The sequence below is a fragment of the Heterodontus francisci genome, chromosome 27 (assembly GCF_036365525.1).
Source record: "Heterodontus francisci isolate sHetFra1 chromosome 27, sHetFra1.hap1, whole genome shotgun sequence".
Taxonomy (NCBI): Eukaryota; Metazoa; Chordata; class Chondrichthyes; order Heterodontiformes; family Heterodontidae; genus Heterodontus; species Heterodontus francisci.
The window spans coordinates 46,937,105-46,961,363 of NC_090397.1; the positions used below are offsets into that span (position 1 = coordinate 46,937,105).

The 24,259-nt window shown below is 41.7% G+C and overlaps 1 protein-coding gene across 5 annotated transcripts in view; it reads right to left on the reverse strand.

The window, feature by feature from the left end:
* The window catches only part of LOC137384792 (SRSF protein kinase 2-like), a 328,433-nt gene that overhangs the window by 149,371 nt on the left and 154,803 nt on the right, over positions 1-24,259 (reverse strand). For all 5 annotated transcript variants that reach the window (XM_068059274.1, XM_068059278.1, XM_068059276.1 and 2 more), the window contains 2 exons: positions 19,584-19,692; positions 3,509-3,596 (listed from right to left, as the gene is read on the reverse strand). In XM_068059274.1, coding sequence (XP_067915375.1) covers positions 3,509-3,596; positions 19,584-19,692 — 197 coding nt within the window. The remainder of the gene's footprint in view (positions 1-3,508; positions 3,597-19,583; positions 19,693-24,259) is intronic.

Consider the following 24,259-nt stretch of genomic DNA (forward strand, 5'->3'; position numbering starts at 1 on the left):
CCTAACAGCATTATGGGTGCACCTACACCACACAGAGTGCTGTGGTTCAAAAAGGTGGCTCACCACAGCCTTCTCAACAATAACTAGCGATTGGCAATACATGTTGGTTTTGCCAACGATGACCACCTCCCATCAATTAATCAAAAAAAAAATCGCTTGTGAAAGAGGAGAAGATATCTTTTATAATCAAGTAAATAACTGAGAAAAAGGAGTAAGGTTTTGGGGAAAGAAAGTATATGCAGCTTAGACAAAAGCTGTAAATCCCAATGCAAAATACAGCAAAACTACTTTTTTTTTTATAATTCATTTCATGGGATGTGGGCATCGCTGGCTAGGCCAGGACTTATTGCCCATCCCTAATTGCCCATGATAAAGGTGGTAGTGAGCTTCCTTCTTGAACCACTGCAGTTCATATGGGGTAGGTACACCCACAGTGCTATTAGGAAGGGAATTCCAAGATTTTGACCCAATGAGTGAAGGAGTGGCGATAAGTTCAAGTCAGAATGTCGTGTGGCTTGGAGGGAACTTGCAGGTGGTAGTGTTCCCATGCATCTTTGCCCTTGTCCTTCAAGGTGGTAGAGGCCACGGGTTTGGAAGGTGCTGCCTGAGTAGCTTTGGTGCATTGCTGCAGTGCATCTTGTAGATGGTGCACACTGCTGCCACTGTGCGTCTGTGGTGGAGGGAGTGAATGTTTGTGGATGGGGTGCCAATCAAGCGGGTTGCTTTGTACTGGATGGTGTCCAGCTTTCTGAGTGGTGTCGGAGCTGCACCCATCCAGGCAAGTGGAGAGTATTCCACCACACTCCTGACTTGTGCCTTGTCAATGGTAGATAGGCTTTGGGGAGTCAGGAGGTGAGTTACTCGCTTCAGGATTCCTAGCCTCTGACCTGCTCTTGTAGCCATGGTATTTATATGGCGACTCCAGTTCAGTTTCGGGTCAATGGTAACCCCCAGGATGTTGATAGTGGAGGATTCAGCAATCGTAATGTCATTGAATGTCAAGGGGAGATGGTTAGATTCCCTCTTGTTGGAGATGGTCATTGCCTGGCACTTGTGTGGCATGAATGTTACTTACCACTTAGCAGCCCAAGCCTGGATATTGTCCCGGTATTGCTGCATTTTTACACGGACCGCTTCAGTATCTGAGGGGTCATGAATGGTGCTGAACATTGTGCAAACAGCAGCGAACATCCCCAATTCCGACCTTATGACTGAAGGAAGGTCATTGATGAAGCAGCTGAAGATGGTTGAGTATAGGACATTACCTTGAGGAACTCCTGCAGTGATGTCCTGGAGTTGAGATGATTGACCTCCAACAACCACAAACTATCTTTCTTTGCGCTAGGTATGACTCCAACCAGAGGAGAGTTTTCCCCGATTCCCAAACTGAGCGTCACTGAGCAGGTTATTGCTAAGCAAGTGCTGCTGGATAGACACCTTCCATCACTTTACTGATGACCGAGAGCAGACTGATGGGGCGGTAATTGGCCAGGTTGGAGTTGTCCTGTTTTGTGTGTACAGGACATACTTGGGCAATTTTCCACATTGCCGGGTAGATGCCAGTGTTGCAGCTGTACTGGAACAGCTTGGCTAGGGGCGCAGCAGGTTCTGGGCACAGGTCTTCAAGTACTATTGCTGGAATGTTGTCAGGGCCCATAGCCTTTGCAGTATCCAGTGCCTTCAGTAGTTTCTTGATATCACATGGAGTGAATCGAATTGGCTGAAGACTGGCATCTGTGATGCTGGGGACTTCAGGAGGAAGCCAAAATAGATCATCCACTCAGCACTTCTGGATGAAGAATGCTGCAAATACTTCAGCTTTATTTTTTGCATTGATGTGCTGGGCTCCCCCATCATTGAGGATGGGGATATTTGTTGAGCCACCTCCTCCTGTTAGTTGTTTAATTGTCCACCACCATTCACAACTGGATGTCGCAGGACTGCAGAGCTTAGATCTGATCCATTGGTTATGGGATCGCTTCGCTCTATCGCATGCTACTTATGCGGTTTGGCATGCAAGTAGTCCTGTGTTGTAACTTCACCAGGTTGACACCTCATTTTGAGGCATGCCTGGTGCTGCTTCTGGCATGCCCTCCTGCACTCTTCATTGAATCAGGGTTGATCCCCGGTTTGTTGGTAATGGTAGAGTGGGGGATATGCCGGACCATGAGGTTACAGATTATGGTTGAGTACAATTCTGTTGCTGCTGATGGTCCACAGCGCCTCATGGATGCCCAGTTTTGCATTGCTAGATCTGTTCGCTATGTATCCCATTTTGCACAGTGGTGGTGCCACACAACACGATGGAGGGTATCCTCAATGTGAAGATGGGACTTAGTCTCCATGAAGATTGTGCGGTGGTCACTCCTACCAATACTGTCATGGACGGATACATCTGCGGCAGGCAGATTGGTGGGGATGAGGTCAAGTATGTTTTTCCCTCTTGTTGGTTCCCTCACTACCTGCCGCAGACCCAGTCTAGCCGCTATGTCCTTTAGGGCTCGGCCAGGTCAGTCAGTAGTGGTGCTACCGAGCCACTCTTGATGATGGACATTGAAGTCCACCACCCAAAGTATATACTGTGCCCTTGCCACCCTCAGTGCTTCCTCCAAGTGGTGTCCAATAGGGAGAAGTACTGATTCTTCAGCTGAGGGGGGGGGGGGGGGGGGGGTGGGGAGTGGTGGTAGGTGGTAATATATGAAGAACTAAGATGCTTTGGTGAGATAATAAAGTTGCTTGCACCTGAAGAGTTTTGTGAGTGCTAGGTAAATGAAATTACAAATAACATATCTGTGATACATTTCAGTTTCAGTGAGGTACGCAATATTTTTATCTTGTGTCAGCCTGTAAATTTCCTATTGCCTTTGTGGTTGTGAAACTGTGGTAAACAACAGAAACTACACTCCAGACCAACAGAATACCATAAGCAATGTTGCAGAGATCGGTTATTTTAAAAAAAATTAATTTCAACTTCTCCAAGTTAAAGAATTTACCAACTTCAGCCCAATTCAAAATCACAATTAATATGGGAAAACCCTAGGATTGCCAATCCTCCAGGTTTGTCCTAGAGCCCCTAGGAATTAAAGGTTAACCGCCAGTGCTTCGAGCAACCAGACAGAAAAATTATAGGAAAATTAAATAATTGTTATTTTCTTGAACACCTTTGTTAATTCATTATAAAAATATTGATGATGGGGAGAAAAAGGCTGTTTAATGATCAAGAATCGCTGCATCAGGTAATGAAGAATCCATTCACTCTCCAATTGGCGAGGGAAGGCAGTGCGGTGTGAGTGGACATTCTGGGTGACAAATGGCAGGAGCGTGGGCACAGGGTTGTTGGAAGTAGGAAGTCATGTGATGAAACTTCCAGGAATATGTGTAACCAGAGTTGGCAACCCTAGTAAACCCCTAACATTAAGTTATGAAGATCCTACGTCATAACATGATAAATGTTAGATCAAATACAAATTATCATTTGTTTCAGCACTACTAATGACGTTATACTTACACACTTCAGTAACTTAATTTCATCCAGAGCTGTTTCTGTGTAGTGCTGGGCGCTCTTTACCACTTTCATGGCAACAAACCTTTTCCCTCTATATAAAGAAATAGAATGAACAAATTTTAAAAAGGAACATCCAAACTGAATACAGAAGAACAGCAAAAATTGGAAGTCTGAACAAAAACAGAAAGTGCTGGACACATAGCAAGTCAGTCAGCATCTGTGAAGAGAAAGACAGGTCAGTGTTTTAGACTGTGCCCTTCAGTACTAAATAATGAAACTGGGACATGTATTTTAATTGAATTAACAAAAAGAGAAAACGGGGAAGGGTCAGGAAAGCACAGGCAAATACATCAAAAAGAAGTGAAAGGTCTGCAACCTGCTTGAAACAAAAGCAGGAGATTATTAAATGATGCAAGGAACCCTTCAGAGAAGCAATAGGCATGTTAAAAGAAACAAAAAAAATATGCTAATAGCTTGTTCATGAGATGCTAATATTAAAAAAAACATAAAATACTGGTCTGGCAATATTTGTGGAGGGAGAAACAGTTAATGTTTCAGGTCAATGACCATTCATCACGAGATGCTAACCCTTGGGAAAAGGAGAGGAAATGGTGGATTTTTTTTTTAATGGAGACCAGAAAACCTTTAAATGCAGTTCTGGAATTAAAATTAAAATGTTGGAAAATGAAAAATATAGCAGACCATTCATTCATTAACTTGCTCTTTTTTATTGCAAGGGGATTGGAGTACAGGAATAAGGAAGTATTGCTAGATCACATTCAGAATACTGTGTGCAGTTTTGGTCTCCACATTTAAGAAAGGATATACTTGCATTGGAGGCAGTGCCGCAAATATTCACTAGATTGGTCCCTGGGATGACAGGGTTGTCCTATGATGAGAAACTAAGTAAATGGGGCCTGCATTCTCTGGCGTTTAGAAGAATGAGAGGTGATCTCATTGAAACATTCAAGATTCTAAAAGGGGCTGGACAGGGTAGACACAGAGATTATTTCTGCTGGTCAGGGCACAGTCTCAGGATAAGGGGCCAATCATTTAGGATTGAGATGAGGAGAAATTACTTCACTCAAAGGGTTGTGAATCTTTGGAATTCTCTACCCCAGAGGGCTGTGGATGCCCCGTCACTGAATACATTTAAGGCCGAGATAGAGGGTTTTTTGGTCTCTCAGGGAATCAAGGGGTATGATGAATAGGCGGGAAAGTGCAGCTGAATCCTAAAATCAGCCATGAATGTTTTGAATAGCGGAGCAGGCTTGATGGGTCATATGGTCTATTCCTGCTCCTACTTCTTGGGTTCTTGTGATTGCTAGATCTGTTGTTTGTGTTCTCCCTCCAGTCATGTTCCCCTTTTTTCTTATTTTTTGATTCTATTAAAATGATTATTTATCACCCATTATTTTGTGGTCTTTTCTCTTCAGATACTGACTGTACAGAATTATACTCTGACATCCTATAAAAAGTCAAGGGAAGGGGCTGCTATTATGTATGTTTTAAATAGGTTCTCTATTAATGGAGAAGGAACAAATAATTATCGGAAATTTTTACTCAGTGCTATACTAGGACTAAACAACCGTTGCACTCAATGCAGCTCTGGAGAATTTCAATTGTTTTGAGACATCAATATAAATTACTACTTAGCGCATATTGAAGTAGCAAGTATGCCTTACTCCGGCAACCATTTTGGTTTAAGAAGATAGAAAATCTGTTAAGCATGAATAGGTCAAATATCTGACAGCCTTCTTTTTGTTTCAACAAGTGGAGCATGAAGACCAGCTCAAATTGTGACTGTGGCCATCCAAGTCAGACCATCACCCACATATTAAACTCTTGCCCTGAGAGATTCGTTCCTGGTGGCATCAAAACCATTCACACTGCATCAGCTGAAGCCGTTGAATGGATTGTTAACCTCAACATTGAACTATAACATATATATATATATATATTATCTTTATTTCAACAACTTGCATTCATTTAACATTCATGTGGAAAATTGCCCCAAAGTGCTTCTTGCTAAAAGAAAATTGCTACTAAGCTAAATACGGAAATATTAGAAGAGGCGACTAAAATTTTGATCAAAAAGGTGACTTTTAAGGAGGGTCTTAAAAGAGGAGAGGAAGGTGGAAAGTTGGAGATGTTTGAGGGAATGCCAGAGTTTAGGGCTTAGACATCTGAAAGTATGGCTGCCAATTTATGGTGATGTAAACACAGAGTTCTTGGAGGGCTGTAGAGTTGGAGAAGGTTACAGACACAGGAAGAGCCATGGTCATGAAATGATTTGAACATGAGGATAAGAATTTTAAATCTGACATCTTGGGGAACTAGGACCTAATGCAAATCAGTGAATACAGGGATGATGGTCAAGTGGGACTTGTTGCAGAAGAGAATATACACTGCTGAGTTTTGGATTAGCCGAAGTTTTGTGGAAGGTGAAGAATGGCCAGGAAAGCATTAGAATTGTTGCCTCTGGAGGTGATAAAGGCATGGATAACAGGGGGGTGGAGGAGTCAGTTCTGGGGAGAATTGCAGGAACCCACAATGGACAGAGTGGGGAAAGGGGCACAGAAGGAGATTGTGGGCTGTGGAGGGAGATTGCGGGGAGATGGGGGCAGCAACATTTCAAGTGGGGGATGGTGGGGTAAGAAGAGAGGGATCACTGAGGACGTTAACAGCTTTGCTTGGGGGACCAGGGTAAGCACCTCTGTTCTTCCTGGTGCACAAGCAGTGCTGGAAAAACATGCACCTGTCCCATATAGCGGTCCATGCCTCCCTTTAGATGCCAGGTTTCGCAAGGCCCAGAAAACCTGGCCAACCAGCATTCAAGCTGGAATGAAGAAACAAAATGAGGCACACAGCCTCATTAAAATATTCAAATGAGTTCCCAGTCTCCTGGGAGCGTGATGGTCACCCACACCCAGCCCTGCCTCCATTAAAACTGGAAGTAGACAGATTCGAGGTGGGTTAGGTTCAGGATTGTTTTCTTTTACAGTTTTACTTTCCACCCAGTCCAAACCCACCTGTTGTTGGGGGCTGAAATATCCCCCCACCCTCCGGCCCCGACCCAACATTGCAGATGAAAAGCTTTTTTTAAAAGATTCATCCATGGGAGGTGAACGTCACTGGCTAGGCCAGCATTTATTGCCTATCCCGAATTGCCCTTAAGAAGGTGGTGAGCTGCCTTCTTGAACTGCTGCAGTCCATGTGGGGTAGCTACACCCACAGTTCTATTAGGAAGGAAGCTCCAGGATTTTGACTTTGGTCAAAGAGGTAGGTTTTAAGGACCATATTAATTTGGAAGAGAGAGGTAGAGGGCAAAGAGGTTTAGGGAGGGAATTCTAGAGTTTAGGGCCTAAGCACAACCACCAATGGTGAAGCATTTAAAATTGGGGATGCACAAGAGGCCATAATTCAAGGAGTGTAGAGCTCTTGGAATGTTGCGGGGCTGGAGGAAGTTACATGAATGGGGAGAGGCGAGGTCATGGCGAGATCAGAAAACAAGGATGACAATTTTAAAAATAAGACGTCGCCTGACTGGGAACACAGAGGTGATGGGTGAACACAAATTGGTGAGAGTTAGGATACAAGCAGCAGAAGTTCGGATGAGCTAGTGGAAGATGGGAGGCCAACCAGGAATGTACTGGAATAGTCAAGTCTAGAGGTAATAAAGGCATGGATAAGTATTTCAGCAGATAATGGACAAGCAAGCTGACAGCACAGAGATGTTGGAGGGATCGAGACAGGTGGCAGTGAGGTTGAGCCAATGCCAACAGCATACATGTGGAAGCTGATTCCACAGCCTCGATATTAACCACCCCACAATCGGCGAGAGGGGGGTTGTGGGTGGGGAAAAATTTTAAAACGGGAACGCATCCCAACTCACCTCGTAACATGTCCCTTGCCATTTTTACACCAGCAGGTTTCACGTTGTGTAACTCTCCTGCCCATGAAAGGCAAGACACTTAACATAGTTAAATAAGGCTCCTGCAGTGCAAATGGAAGTTTGATTTAAATTTTCCAGTTGCCGTGTGGGTTTCCTAGACATTGGGTAACCACACAGTGAATAGGGAGGCAGGAGCTGCCAGCTCAAGATTTAAGTACCTTTTACTGAATTCCCTGTGAACCAGGAGGAGCAGGAATGCTCCCCTAGCCCCACAAAGAAGCCTTCCAACAACTCAAAGCGATCATGGCCTCTCTCTCTCACCCCAGCTGTGATTAATGACCCTCTCTCTCCCCATTGTCTCACTCCAGCACTCGCACAATGGCTTTGCCCCACCTCACCACCTCCAGTCCCAATCTCTCACTCCTTCGCTCCTGCAACAGCCCCTCTCTTCCCTCTCCACCCACCCCCACTCCCAATCTCTTGGTCCCTCCCTCCTGCATTAACCTCTCTTTCTCTCCCCACCACCCTCCCCCCAACCACTCCACAGCTCCTGTCACTCACTCCCTCCAACCCTACTGCAATAGCTTCTATTAAACTCAGCATGTTGGCACTATATATGGATTTTGAGCCGAACACAAAGTAATAAATAAAATTGCAATTAAAAGTAAGCATGTCTCAAGACGCGCATGCATTTCTAGTATGTTCACATATGTATAAATAAAGGTACAATTTTCATTAGTGATATTTAAAATGTGATGCATTTCCCTGCCCCTTCCTTGTCTCATTAGATCCTCCAAATTCTGAACCAAAAACAGAGTTAAGTTTCCTTTCAAACTAAGCATCAAGATCAGCATGCACATCATCTGGTGACTTATTTTCCAATTTTTATTTCTCTCTTCTTTCTTCTGGGATTGTGACTTTCCTAAATGACCAAACTGCCATCAGGTATTCACCATGAGGATAAATAGAGGACTGTTCCTACTAATCTAGAGCACTGAACAATGCTACAGCAACATCTGTGCCACCAAGTATACACTCCAACTGTTAAATGCTTTACTGGAAAAATCAGTTTTTGCCAAACATAACATTCCCAATAAAGCATTTTGAAGTTACTGGCTGTCATAGAATCATAGAAAGTTTACGGCACAGAAAAAGGCCACTTGGCCCATCGTGTCTGCGCCGCCGAAAAAAAGAGCCACCCAGCCTAATCCCACTTTCCAGCATTTGGTCCATGGCTCTGCAGATTACAACACTTCAGATGCACATCCAGGCACCTTTTAAATAAGATGAGGTTTTCACCATTCACCATCCTTTCAGACTGAGTTCCAGACTCCCACCACCCTCTGGGTGAAAATTTTTCTCATCTCCCCTCTAACCCTTCTACCAATCACTTGAAATCTACGCTTCCTCTCACCAACTCCTCCGCTAAGGTAAATAGGCCCTTCCCATCCACTCTATCCAGGCCCCTCACAATTTTGTACATCGCTATCAAATCTTCCCTCAGCCTCCTCTACTCCAAGGAAAATAACCCCAGCCTATCCAATCTTTCCTCATAGTTGCAATTTTTCAGTCCTGGCAACATCTTGGTAAATCTCCTCTGTACCCTTTCGAGTGCAATCACATCCTTTCTGTAATCAGGTGCCCAGAACTGCACACAGTACTCAAGTTATGGCCTAGCTAATGTTTTATATAATTCCAGTATATCCTCCCTACTCTTATATTCTATGTCGCGGCTAATAAAGGAAAGGATTCCGTATGCTTTGTGTACCACCTTATCGAACTGTCCAGCTACCTTCAGGGATCAGTGGACATACACTCCAAGGTCCCTCACTTCATCGACACCTCTCCATATCCTCTCATTTATTGTGTGCTCCTTTGTCTTGTTTGACCTCCACAAATGCATTATCTCACTTCTCTGGGTTAAATTCCAGGTGTCCATTTACATTTTTGGGGATACATAAAATTACAATAAATTCACTTTAAAAGGCTTCACTCCCTGTTGAGTGAAAGACAAATTCAAATAAATGCAATTTTTACATCGTCGTCAACCTGGCATACAAAAAACAGGCTGCTTACAAACATGTGGTTGGTCTCATTAATAGTTCACAGTACACAATATTAGAAGTCTGATGATATTTGAGCTAACAGTATCTGGAGTTGCAAAAAGAACACATGAATAGCTCCCAGCATGCCAACATATCAAGCAACAGGAATTAGCTGGAGATACCATCAACTATTTTCCTCACTTTTTGCAACTACATTCCCATTTCTTTCAACATTCCTTATTCAAGATCCTTCTATTCCACCTACAAACCGACATTGCACTTAGAAATCACAACCGTTATTCCGTACCAATGCCAATGTGTTTCAGTCTCTCCTCATCTTCCCCAAGCACTCCATCATTTTCAATATTGATCAATCCAACTTCCTCCAGCCTCTCTCCCATGCTGTCCACGTCCATGGCACTGCTCTTGCCGGTTTCTTTTCATAACTTAATAGTGCAGCCACTGCTTCACGCTCAATGGTATCTCCTCCTCTGCTCGCATCTCAGCATTACCTTAAGATTCCATTCTTTCTCCCCTCCTCTTTGTCATGAGCCCTTGACGATGCTATTTAGAAGCATGGAATCAGCTTTTACATAGATGTTGACAACACCCAGCTCCACTCCAAAGGCTGTTGCTATAATAAGCAATTGCCTATCCAAAATTAAAATGTGGATGAGTCAAAACGTTCTCTAGCTTAATGTCAACATGCCGTTCTTTTTGGTTTCTGCCAGCTCCTAAGTAACTGACTTCAACTTCCTTGGCGGTCACCTCAAGCTAAGTCAAGATGTGCAGAACTTTGGCATACTGCTCTACACTTAAGTCAACCTCCTCCCCCCACATCCACTCAGTGCCTTCCACTTCCACAACATTCTATCTTACCCAGTCCAACACTTTCAACATCTCAACACACGTCTTCACAACTATGAACTAGCACCAACCTCCCATAAGCTTCAACTCATCCAAAATATTGAAGTTCATGTCTTCAACTGTACAATGGTTCATACTCCTATTATCTACAACCTCTAGTAGTTCCAAAATTAAGCTATTTCTACTCAATAGCTCAGCCATCTAATGTCCCATAAAGGCCTGCTACCCAACCCAAACCCAAAGGGACCCGACAACATGTGTTGGGTTCAGATCGGTTCAGGTTGCACTTCCAGGTCTGGCATTCAGGCTCGGGTTGGGTCGGGTCGGATACACTATCACCACCTCAGGTGAGTGAATTTAATGTTAATTTACTTTTTGGACTTTAAAGGTGGTTTTATTACAGTTACTTTAAGCTTGTGCAGGTAAGGAACAAAGTGAAAAACGGAAGGTAGGTGAACTGATGGTCGGGTCGGGCCAGGCACGGGAAAAAAATGGAAGGACTCGTGCCGGGTTGGGTTTCATTTGCGGACCCGAGCAAGCCTTTACTGTCCCCTTGTCACATATAGCTGCATCAGAATCCTCCACTTCCGCTGCAGAATTCTCTCCAGCTGCTTCCATCTCACCCTCCAGTCCCGATCACCTTTGCGATCCATTGAAATCCATTACCTTGTCCTTGATTCAATGTGCAGGTGTAAACTACCTTGTTTCCTTCACCTTAAAAAGGTGAGGTAGTCCCCATTTAACAAGACCACCCTCAAATTTTGTTTCATGTCCAATTGCCAATCCAGTTCTATCCCCTCTTTGTCTTTAAGGTCCTCAAATGTGTCATTGCCACCCAAATCTATGCCAACCTTTCTCGGTTTGAAAATCACCAGTTCAGCTTTCATCTTGTTCAGAACATTTAGCCAGCTCAGGTCAAAGTCACCAATGATAGCTTATATAATTGACTCCAGTGTTATCTTTCCTCAATCTCCATGCAGCTTTTGATATGATCAATCATCTTCTCCTGCTTTTCCTAGATGGTGCGCCTCCATGTCAGCTCATCAGCCAAATTACTAAACATTGAGTCAGAAAATTGGCTAATTTAAAAAAAACCTTGATAGCCAAGGCTCTTTAAAGCACACCGCCACCCAACCTACCCACCCCCCCACCACCACGGTGTTCCAGGTTAATCACTGAAGACACAGTGCTTATTGACCCTAAAATGAAGCTGACAACTATGATGCTAGCAACCCAGAAAAAAAAGTTATTTTTCTTTTTGTAATTGTAACCAAACAGGATATTCCATGGCGCAATTAAAGAGACCAAAGCCAATGTTATTGCTAGACTCTTCTGATTCCTTTTCTTAATAATTGAAATATTTATTACAATTTCATTCTTTATGGCAAATGCTAGAGATAAATTTTCATCTGTGCAATTCTCCAGGCTTCACATCCACAGCATTTTCTGCCCTGTTCAAAGTCAGTAATGATATCTATTGTGGCTGCGACCTTAGCATGTTATTCTTTTTTGATTTCCCTACAGCTTTCAATATTGTTGATCACTCAACTGCCTTTCCTCCACAATGCACCTGCACCGCATGTCCTTTTGATCATTTCTTTCTTATTCTCAAGATAGCAAGTGCAGTAGCTTCTCCTTCCATGCCTGCAAAATTACGTTCAGCATGACCCAAAGTTTCAACCGAGAGCTTCTGTTACTCCTTATATACACGCTATCACTTGGAGACATAATCTGCAAGCATTCGGTCAGCTTTTCTTTGCATGCCACTGACATTCATCTTTAACTCTGTGCCTCCACTCTCGGCTTGTCAAACGAACACTGAAACAATTTGTGGCTGAAACAAAATTGCCTCAAACTAAACAATGGCAAGCCAAAACCATTCCATTTTGGTTCTCAAAAAAAGCACCACATCCCAGTTTTCAATGTTATCCCCCTTCATGTCTGCTCACCAGACTGAACCCAATAGTACAGTTTTGGTTTCCTGAGCTTCAAACTCTACATACTGTCGGTCCAAAATCCTCAGCCAGACTTGTCACCTCCAGGTTCGATTTCTTCAATGTTCTCCCCACCAGCTTCTTGAACTCCACCCGACACCAATTCTACTTCATTCTGAACTCCACTGCCTTCATTCTATCCTAAAATGAATTCTGCTCACCAATCACCTGCCTTCCTCAAGCTCCACTAGCTCACCCATCTTCGAATGCAATGATTTCAAAATTCTCATTATCGTCTTACAAATTCTTTCATGGTCTTAGTCCATCCTATCTATACTATACCAGCCAGCCCTACAACCCAGTTCACACCCTCCATTTTTAAACTTTGGAGTATCATATGCCCTTCTCCCTCTCTCCACTCCAACATTTGCAGAGCCTTTAGCCATCATGGATCTACTATCTAGATACCCGCCCCGCCCCCCCCCCCCCCGCCCACCAATATATCTCAATCTTCAAAAATCTTTGCAAACCAAGCTCTTCAATCTTGGTTTTGGTCACCTGACAAGCTCTTCTCCGGCTTTCTGTTTGGAGCCGGAGTTCCCTGCCCACTACTTTGTAAAGCCTCTTGACCGACTTCATTATTCATTATGTTTGTGAACTATTTAAGTATAGAACAGTGTTAAAATTGACAGGTATTGAGAAAATATAAACTAATAAACATCTTAAGTTGGAGGTGCCAGATCTGCATTTGAAAAGTAAATGGCATAAAGGCATAAAGATTATTCAGCTTTGGTGAAAGCCAATTAAAATTTACAAATGAAGGAATGGAGCTGGAGGGACCAGGTCACTGAAGCCAGACACATTCATTTCAGTACCAATGATACATCAACGGCGCTCCAAGCAGCGGGCTAAATGGTAAATACATTTTTAAGAGGAAACAGTATTCCCAGCAGCAGGAATTGGCAAGTAAAAGAACAGACTGGATCAGAAGGATCGTTCAGACCTATTCGATATACAGTAATAAAAGGAGCAAGGCTGGAGGGAATGATTTGAAATAACTTTGTAAATAAAACAGTGGGGCCAAAAGGAACAGCGTTAAAGACTAGGGGAGGCTATTCCAATTCAAGCAGAGCTGAAGGGAGGCACAAATTTAATCAATAGGCACAAATCTTGTGTGGGCCAATTAAAATTTGAGTGTGATTAGGGCTTAAAGCAGTCAGGCCAGAGAAACCTTGGACAGTGCTGGCACTGATGGGAGATATGAAATGAAGTAAGTAAAGGAGTGCAGAGAATAAATAGGTACAAACTTTTTTTTTTGCAAGAACAACTTTAACTCAAATGGCCACAAATTTTTAACTTCAGCAGGAAACATGAGTTCGCAGAAAATACTAAGTATTTTGCAGGCACAAATTTAAGTTTATAAGCACAATCTTTAATGGTTAATGGTACCTTTGAAGGTAGAAAAACTGCAACAGAGCAAGGGCCACTAGAGGAAGAGAAAGTTTTCAGCTGTGAGCAAGAGGGGCCCATGGCTGGGCAACAAAAAGGGCAGACTAAAGTTTACTCTTGAGCTGTGGGTGATGCTAGCAAGGTCTCATTTATTGCCCTTCTTTATTTCCTGAGATAGGTGGAATTTCTTTCTTTTTAAATTGAATTTTCAACTGGAATCAACAGCATCTAAAAAAGAAAATTCTCACCAAACATTCCGTTGGTTTTGTTTCCTATCAAAGAAATCACAGGCACTGTCTGTCTGTAAATAGTAGAAAAGCAGCAGTTGTTAAATTTAAATAAATGCAAGATCTGCCTGAAATAAAGCTTTAAGAACTTTATCTACATTTTGTTTCAAAGATTTGCTTTATTGGTTTTTAATTATTGCTATTTTTGGGAAGAAAAACAAGAAAAGACTTTTCAAATCCTCACAGGATGAAGAAATAACTTTTCTGCATCAACACATGTTGATCCACAGATTGCATACTGGGGAATTAGCAAAATACACATTTTCAGAATGCAAAAATGTAGTTGGAAGCTTACACGAATTGCTGAGGTAAATAAAAAACCCATGTGAAGCCTGGGCTTTTACGACAGGCTTAAGGCCTTGTACTAACAAAAGCATTCAAGTCAGGCATTAAAAGTCACTGAAAACAATTCAAAGAGTAAATGTTATCATGCTATTTTTGAAAAAGGTAATTTGTATTTTATTTAAAACCTTATCGTGGACATCGGAAATTTCAGTTACTGACAAAAAGTTGTGGGCAAAATATCTTTGAAACAGTATTTTGAGTGATTTTATTAGTTCATTTTGGTTTCAAATGTGATGAAATGTTGACATACGATTTCTTTCTCATCCTGAAATATTCCTACCGAGTTCACCATTATAAATGTTGACATCAAAATGTTAGTAGTAAATCATGAAATGGGAAGTAAAGTTTATGGACAGGAATTACGCAAGACATTTAATGTATTGCACATGAATAGATATAAAATGAAGAACTACTTCTTCACTGAAGTGTACATGAAATCAACATAAAAAAGCATTTTTCATATTGGATGTACAAGACAGTAGAGATGAGATGGATTCAAATTTTTTTTTTTTAGAAAAGAAAAACCTCTGAGCACTGAAGGCAAGCTTACTATTTTAGACGGCATTGAGTTAGTGTGAAAATAAAAAAACCTTGACTGTAGCCAAACATTGGTTGTGGTTTTGAGAGAAACTTGACTTGTCGCATCTTTGATGGATTCATATTAATCTTTCAAAAGTAATCTTTTCAACAGATGGAAAACCAACCTTTTTATTTGAAGAAAACAGTTTTTAAAGTTACAACCACTTCCAAAATAGATGACTGTTGTAGAAAGGCAGATAAAGGTTTCAAACTTGAAAGAAATAGCAAAAAAGCGGCAATATTTAGAATAGAGCCGAACAAATCAAGGAGTGAAATAAAAGAAACAGAACAGAGTGAAAAAGGGCTAACAGTGAGCACGTGAAATGTTAAATTGTTTAATCTAAAATTTACTTTGGTACATATTACTGTAATAAGGCTATTTTAAAGTTTCCATAAAATATCACGATTTGCCGTTTATAATCTAAATATTAGAAAGGCATAAAAAGATAGACGAGAGAAGGTCATTTGCTTCATTAAGCTAGCTCCATCGAACAGATCATTTACCATTTCAAAAATCCTGGACATTTCCAAATTATGTAATGTGACAGCTGAAAGCCAACAGACAAAAGGACCAAAATGACACAAATGTAAAACCTTTCCCAGAGACTCAAGCTTAGTTAAACAAAAAGACAAGAATGTGATACTCCAAATGACAATAACATTCCACAAAAGATACTACCATGGTTCCAGCAAGGCAGGAATATTATTCAATTAAGTATTTGATTATTTCTGTTTGCACTTAACCATATTAACTTCAATCCCTTCTAAAACAAATGTTCATCGAAATCAAATAATGGAATTCTAACTACAAAATGACATTTAAGATACGCAAATATAAGAATCTATACACATCAAAATGTATAAACTTCTACAGTACTCTGCTTCCACTTGCTCAGTATGCCTGGTAAATGGCAAACCAGATTTGAAAGTTAACTTCAAAATATATCTCATGTTTCATACAACCATAAACCTGGACAACAATCTGGGTTGCAAAAAGACTAGGAATTGTTTTTTGATTTCCAGTTTCAGCTTGCTGGTAGCCTTTGATTAAATGAAGGAATATTTTTACTAGACTGGGGCTATATGCAACTTCTGCGTCAAATACAAATGTAAGTTTTCCCTCAATTGCTGAAGCAGTGTGCATTGCGAAATGTCAGTAATGAGGAAAAAAAAAGACTGACTATAAAAGTATGGAGTCTGTTGTGATGAATTTCCCTATTAGATTGCTAAATTTACCCATGGGATATGAAGGACATATAGTCTGCTCTCTTATGGAAAGATGGCATTAGTAAAATGTTGTTAAATTATTCAGCAGCATCAAACAGAGATGGGGAGAGATATGTCTTGTGCTTTGAGAGTTAAATACTTCATATATACTACTTGCAACCTTAACATGTTATTTATGTGCGAATACACTACAGTTAGAGAGAAAAAGAGCTGAAATTAAAAAGGACAATCTCAGGAATAGACAATTCTTATTGCAAAAGTCAAAATGAAAATGAAAGCAGCAACAACTTTCATTTTTATAATGCGAATCACATAAAAGAATTTCCTGCATTACAAATGGGGAAGCCGGGGGTCTGGTACTAAACTCTGGGGAACCCTATTTTATACTTTCCTCCAGTCTGAAAAGCAACCATTCACCACTACTCTCTGTTCCCTGTCACTCAGCCAACTTTGTATCCATGCTGCCACTGTCCCTTTTATTCCATGGGCTTCAACTTCAAACGCCTTTTGAATGTCCACATACACATCAACTGCATTACCCTCATCAGCCCTCTCTGTTAACTTTGTCAAAGAGGCTCAATCAATTTAACTAAACATGATTTGCCTTTAACAAATCTGTGCTAGCTTTCCTTAATTAATCTACACTAGTCCAAGTGAAGGTTAATTTTGTCCCGGATTATCATTTCTAAAAGCTTTCCCATCACCAAGGTTAAACTGACTGGCCTGCAGTTGCTGGGTTTATCCTTATACCCTTTTTTGAACAAGGGCATAACTTTGCAATTCTCCAGTCCTCACCACCACTCCCATATCTGAGAATTGGAAGAGTATGGCCAGTACCTCTGCAATTTCTACCCTGATTGGCCTGTAGTTGCTGGGTTTGTTCTTAAACCAAGTTCACAATTGCTCTGGTTATACAAAAAAATCCCACGGCATTTTTCACAGAAGAGCAGGTGAGTCTACACCAGTCGCCAGTTTAAATACTTTTTTTTAAAAAGACTGTTGCAACTCATTTCACGCAGGATCCAAACAAAGAAGCCTTGCATCCCACCAGTCTGGGATGGGATTTAAGGTCCCATTTAATGAAAATCAAGAAGCTCAAAACAAAAATTGGCCACTTAAAATGCATATTTGGTCCTAACATCCAAGTATCAAGGCAAATTGTTTTTGCATGAGAATTCCAGTGGGACGAACATAATGCCTGATGGATCAATTTCCATTGGTGGAGCAGAGGGAGTATGGAATTATAATCTGGTGTCAGTTGAATGAACTGCTGGAGAAGATTTCCAAAATGGTAAAAGGGTGAGTAAAACTAGAGGGCATAGATTTAAGGTGAGAGGGAGGAGGTTTAAAAGGGACCAAAGGGGTAAATTTTTCACACAAAGAATAGTGGGTATCTGGAATGAACTGCCAGAGGAGGTGGTGGAGGCAGGAACAGTAGCAACATTTAAGAGGCATCTGGACAGGTACTTGAATGAGCAAGGCATAGAGGGATATGGAATTAATGCAGGCAGGTGGGATTAGATAGATAGGCATTATGGTCGGCATGGATGCGGTGGGCCAAAGGGCCTGTTACTATGCTGTACGACTCTATGGCCGGAATTTTACCCTGGGCGAACGGGAGTCGGACTCAGACGTAAATGTCTGTGCCGATCCCGCTCCCACCCAGCCTGGGGATCCGTCCCGTATTTTACGGACCCCCAGGCTTCAATTGGCCCGAGGCGGGACTTCCACCCACTTGAGGAAGGAGGTCCCGCCTCAGTGAGTTGCTGGCCAATCACCAGGCCAGCAGCTCTTAGTCTCAGCAGCGCCACCAGGAGTGGTGGCCATTGCTGAGACTGCAGCCCAGCCGACTGAGGAGGACGCAATGGAACCGGGACAGAAGGTAAGTTTGGGCAGCCTCACCAGGGGAATTGGTCATGTCCTGGTGAGGCTAGGGTGGTCGTTTGGGGGGAGTGAGGTGTCTTGGATCCTGGGGTTGGGTTGAGAGGCGGGGGCGGCCCTCAGTCGGGCACCCTGTACCTGATTGCCAGGCCCCTCCCCCCAGGGTACGGAAAGGCCTCCCGGAGCCTGCCGCTCAATTTTACGTCGCCCCCCACCCGACCCGCTGGGGCGGCATAAAATTCCGGCCTATGACTCTAGAGTGTGGAAGATGCCACAAAAGGATTTGGAAACAAAGACATGGATCTTGAAATTGACGTAATAGGGTTACGAAAAACAGTAGAGCTACACCAAGAAAAAGAACTCGCATTTATTTTGTGCCTTTTGTGGCCGCAGGATCTCCTAAATTGTTTCACAGCTAATTAAGTACTTTTGAAGTGTAGAATAAAGTATCACAAACATTTTTTTTATATAACAAAGTATCACAAACATGACATAAATGATGAGATAATGTGTTTCTGGTGGTGTCAGTTGATGGATAAATGCTGGCCAAGACACCATGAGGACTCCCCCACTCTTCAGTGAAAAATGCTGTGGTTTATTTTTTAAGCCCAATGCAGATATGAACTTGGTTCAAAAGCTGATCTGAAAAGTGACACCTCTGAAAATGCAGCACTCTCAGTATTGCACTGAAATGTTAGCCCATATATACTCAAGTTACCGAAGTGGGGCTTGAGCCCACTTCCTTCTGGCAGAGGTGAAAGTGCTACCATTGATCTTAGGCTGACACCTGGCAGGGTATGATGCGTGCGGGAATTTCTGCAGGAAATGACACAGCCTGCATAGTTTGAGATTTGATGTTGGTAGCCAGACAGCAACAGCTCTGAAGTTAATGGTGATGGCAGAGGATAGAATTGGCATATATGTGGAACCTCACTCTACACTTGCAGGCAATGATGGCATGTAGTGATGAAAAAAAAGGGCCAAGAATGGAATAATGGACCACACTAGAGGTAATTATTCAGGCACAGGAAAAAAAATGTTAGAGTCGTCGTCAATAAACACTGTAGCAATTAGGAGCGAAACCACAGAACAGCAGTGGATTATGGCAGAGAGAGGGCAAATGAAAATGAAAGTAATCAGCGTTAAGAGCAGGCATCAAGAATGATAAGAAGGGATTTTGAGTTTTGGCCAGTCAAACAGGAAGTCATCTGTGACTTTAACCAGAACAGTCCCCATTCTTGGGCTTGGTGAGAAACAAGCACGCACTTCAGTGGTAACTATACGCTCAATTGCTTTATAGAAAGAGCACAGATTGGGAGGATAGAGGGTATGGTGTCTTTTAAGGAAGAGTATGATGATAGCGGGTGGGAAATAATGGTGGGAACAGTGTGTGACAAAAGGGAAAAAGACCGAGACTGGGAACTTGGATAGTCAAGGAACTATTGTGAAAAGAGAGCGGAAAGGGGGAGAAAGTTCTTTTAACTGCAATTATGAAAACCATTGGCTACTACAAAGTTTCTAATGAAATTAATATCTGTAACATTTAAATAACAATATTCGAACACTTACTGAATGTCCCAGCACAGCCATACTGTAGAAAAATGTCCCCATCCCAGCTTCCTAATTACATGGTATCGTGCATTGAACAGGTCCCCTATTTTCACAGCATGGTATCCACCTGAAAAACAAGCAATGAAATGAACAATCCAGTAGGAAGGCAATTACTTTTCCTAAAAGATATAGTGAAGGTCTAGTATTGTCCAAAATTGTAACTGCAACGGTGAACTTGAAGATGCAAAATCTAGTGCTGAAAACAAACAGCACTTTACTACAATAAATATTCATAACCTAATAAGTACAGTAGCACTTATGAATAAAACCAAGTTATCTGTTCTGTTGTATGAATGTCACGCTTTTTCTTAGGAACACATGGCTATATATTATGTACATACATAGGGAGCAAGTGGGGAAACGGAGTGAGGCAGAAGATCAACCATGATCGTATTGAATGGTGGATTAGGCTCGAGGGGTCATATAGTCTAGTCATAGTCATATAGAGTCAGTTATACAGCACAGAAACAGGCCCTTCGGTCCATCATGTCTGTGCCAGCCATCAAGTACCTATCTATTCTAATCCCATTTTCCAGCACTTGGCCTGTAGCCTTTTATGCTATGGCGTTTCAAGTGTACATCTAAATACTACTTAAATGTTGAGGGTTCCTACCGCTACCACCCCTTCAGGCAGTGTGTTCCAGATTCCAACCACCCTCTGGGTGAAAAGGTTTTCCTCAAATCCCCTCTAAACCTCCTGCCCCGTACCTTAAATCTATGCCCCCTGGTTATTGACACCTCCACTAAGGGAAAAAGTTTTTTTCCTATCTATCTTTTCAATGCCCATCATAATTTTGTATACCTCAATCAGGTCACCCCTCAGCCTTCTCTGCTCTAAGGAAAACAACCCTAGCCTATCCAGTCTCTCTTCATAGCTGAAATGCTCCAGCCCAGGCAACAACCTGGTGAATCTACTCTGCACCATCTCCAGTGCAATCACATCCTTCCCATTAAAGGCCTGCTACCCAACCCGAAGCCGACGGGACCCAACGACGTGTCGGGTTCAGGTTCGGGTCAGGCCCCTCTTCCAGGTCCAGCTTTCGGGCTCAGCTCGGGTCGGGCCAGACACACAAAGTAAGTGCTCTGCTGTTAAGTATTAAAAAAAAAAACTTACCTGAGCTGGGAGTCCGAGACAAAACGGAGTCTGCGCAGTGAGCAGGTTCGGTGTCAGGAAGGTAAGTAAAGGGATGGTTGGGTTGAGTCGGCGTCAGGCCGGGTCAGGCTCGGGTTCAGGTCGGGTTCTTTTCCCCAACCTGAGCAGGCCTTTACTTCCTATAGTGTGGCGACCAGAACTGTACACAGTACTCAGGCTGTGGCTTAACTAGCGGCTTAAACAGCTCCATCATAACCTCCCTGCTCTTACATTCTATTTCTCGGCTAATAAAGGCAAGTATCCCATATGCCTTCCTAACCACCTTATTTACCTGTGCTGCTGCCTTCAGTGATCTATGGACATGTACACCAAGGTCCCTCTGTACTTCCTAGAGTCCTACCATCCATTGTGTATTCCCTTGCCTTGTTAGTCCTTCCAAAATGCATCACCTCACACTTCTCAGGATTAAATTCCATTTGCCACTGCTTGCTACCTCTTTAGTTATGTTCACATCATATACCAGCGACAGACGATTTTACATGATCAAATGATTTTCAGTAACAGTTTATTTGAATAGTCGACTCAACTGACTGATGGAACATATGTTTTTTCTGAGAACAAAAGCACAAAATGAGACTGAATACATTCTTGCATATTCTTAAGAATTCTTCAAAAATGAACATCTGGTATCCTTTATTTTTCAATTTTCAAATGCAAACTCCTCCACATGCCACACAGATAAAAGTCCAGGATCAGTGCAGGGTAAAGGTCTCTTGCACATATTTGTTAACGTAAGCATTACAGAAGTGGATGTGCCCCACCTCTGGATACAAACTCCCTGCACCAGACAACGATGTCACACCATGGCAAAAGCATTGCCTTCCCAGGAAAGCAACTAGAGACAAGAAATGCGAAACTTAAAGTTTCAATAAGTAACTACAATGAATAAATATCACAATAAAGACAAGGTACACCTGCTTGGTTTCATTTCATTTCATCTGCTGTTTGCTACTGGAATACCAAAATAGCATCCTCAAATATAAGAGCAAGATAAAGTTTTCACAGTTGATAGTGTCAATTAAATTAATCCTACCAGAAGCCAAGTCTTCCTTAGAAGAAATATCCAAACAATCAGAACTATACATTAAATTATGAAGATTTCTCAAGGTGTTACCTTTACATGGATTCAGTAGATCAAGACTTCATATATGGCAAACTGAAAGTCCCGAATGACTTTCTCCAGTCAAAGAGCAGCAGTCTAAAATGCACAAGCTCTTGTTTAAAAACTTGGTCCATAAGGTAGTTGTTACTTAGGATGGCAACAGCTGTTTAGTTTTGGAACTATGCTAATCCCACCAGCGTATTAATATAGAACACATTCAACATCCAGTTCTACTTCTGAAAAATTAGATAGACACAATCAAGCAATAGTTGTTTTCCCAGATAAATGTTAGAAATCCTAAAATAGTCTCTAAGTAGAGCCCTGTCCTCAAGTGATGCAGATGGGTTTTGCTGACCACTGAAATTGAAAGTTCATGAACACTACTGACCATAACCAAGGCAACAAGGAGGATCGAATTTAGATTCCACAAAATAGTAATGAATATACACTTGGGATTATTTATGTATACTTGTTAATAAATTACAATATTCTGCCCCTACAACCTTTCAAATGGAAACTGGCAGATTGTATGAGGAAGGTTGTATGAAGATTTTATTGATAGGTGTATGCAGGTTTGTTAGGCTTTATTTCAACTTTATAATTGGATGAAGTTGTGAATGATTTACAAATTACTATTATTACAGCCACTATTAAAACAACTAGCATTTAAATAATGGGCCAGATTATGCCATCAGCGGCACCATTTTTTACACTTGTCCACAAACATGTTATGGGATTTTGCACTGGAACTTGCTGCGATGTGAAAGCAATTTTGACACAGTGCCCTCGACTCATGATCTGGGACTTTGGTGAACAGGCAAGTAACAATGTATCTCCTTAACCAGACTTAACCATTAATGAGCTAAGAGTTTGAATCAGGAAGTGTTAGTTACTTAATTCAATGCCAAAGCATGTACAGAAAGCAAAATGAAAGAGAGGGAAAGAAAGATGGGATTAATAGAGAAAGATAAAGAGACAAAGCAAAAAAAAATTTTTTTTAAATCTCCAACAATAATTAAAGTCTGAAGGAATGAGACCCAATATTTCTAAAAGTTAATTTTCATGCCCTTCCATATATTTGAATGCCGAGCTGCTCAGCAAGATACATAGCAAAACTTCAGGAAGAACAGGGCAACAAGGACAGTTAAAAACAAAATGGATAGATATCTGACAGCGTAGGTGATTGGGGGATATTAATTTTTGGGACTGATCAAATGGATTGCTGTGTTCCCCCTGTTCTGTACTATCCTACGTTCTTAACAGCGTAGAGGACTTGCGATTAGATGTTGGATCCTCACCTTTGTTTTCAAATTCCTCCATGGTCTCACCCCATAGCCTCCTCCAGCCCTACAAGGCTTCAAGATCTCTGCTGTCTTCCAATTGTGGCCTCTTGTGCATCCCCGATTTTAATCACTCCACCACTGGTGGTTGTGCTTTCAGGTGCCTTGGCTCTAAGCTCGGGAATTCTCCCCTAAACTTCACCACTTCTCTACTGCTCACGCTCCTCCTTTAAAACCTACCTCTTTAAATCAAGCTTTTGGTCATCTGTCCTGATATCTCTAAGTGGCTCAGAATTTGTTTTACTAACTTTGCTCTAGTAAACCACCTTGGAGCATTTTACAGAGTTAACAGCACTGTATGAATTTAAGTTGTTGTTATCAACATATATATGACTTCAGAATTCAAGGACAGCAAGATGAGTCCCAGGGCAGCGATGAAGTTCTACAAACAGGAAGGGATTCACCTAAACTCAACTGCCAGTCGTCTCCTCAATGAGAGCGTAGACCAGTGAGTGAAGGTCAAATCTTCAGAACACACGTTGGAGAGGCTAGAAGTAAATATAGTGCAGTGGTAAAGCAGGCTAAAAAAATAAGCTGAAGGGTGGATATGGGCAGATAGGAGTTAATATAGTGAAGGAAAGGATTAAAAATAGAAGGGAAAAGAGTACAGAGAAGTATCAATGTCAGAGTTTTGCAGTGTTTATATTTGAACATGCCAAGCATTAGAAATGAAGTACAGAAATTAGAGATATTAATTAGATTGTTGCTGTCGTGTTGAGAGAAACTTGTCTTAGGCTGGGAAAGACTATGAGCTAAATATTCTGTTGGCTGTTAATGTAGAGACTGTAACATAATTTTAAAGAGAACTGAATAAAATGCAAGAATGGGAAACCACAGTTCTAGTAAAAGTTGGGCCGAAAGGTCTCCTCCTGCTATGCGTTCTATGATCCTATGTTAAATTCAGTAGGAATTTTGTTCAAGTAACCATGTTTTAAGAGTTAGAAAACTATTTTCAAGTGACTTTAATTTCCAAAACTGTATCGTGCATACTGTGTTAATATATTTGCTCACTCAATCAAAAATACAGTTGGTTGCATCT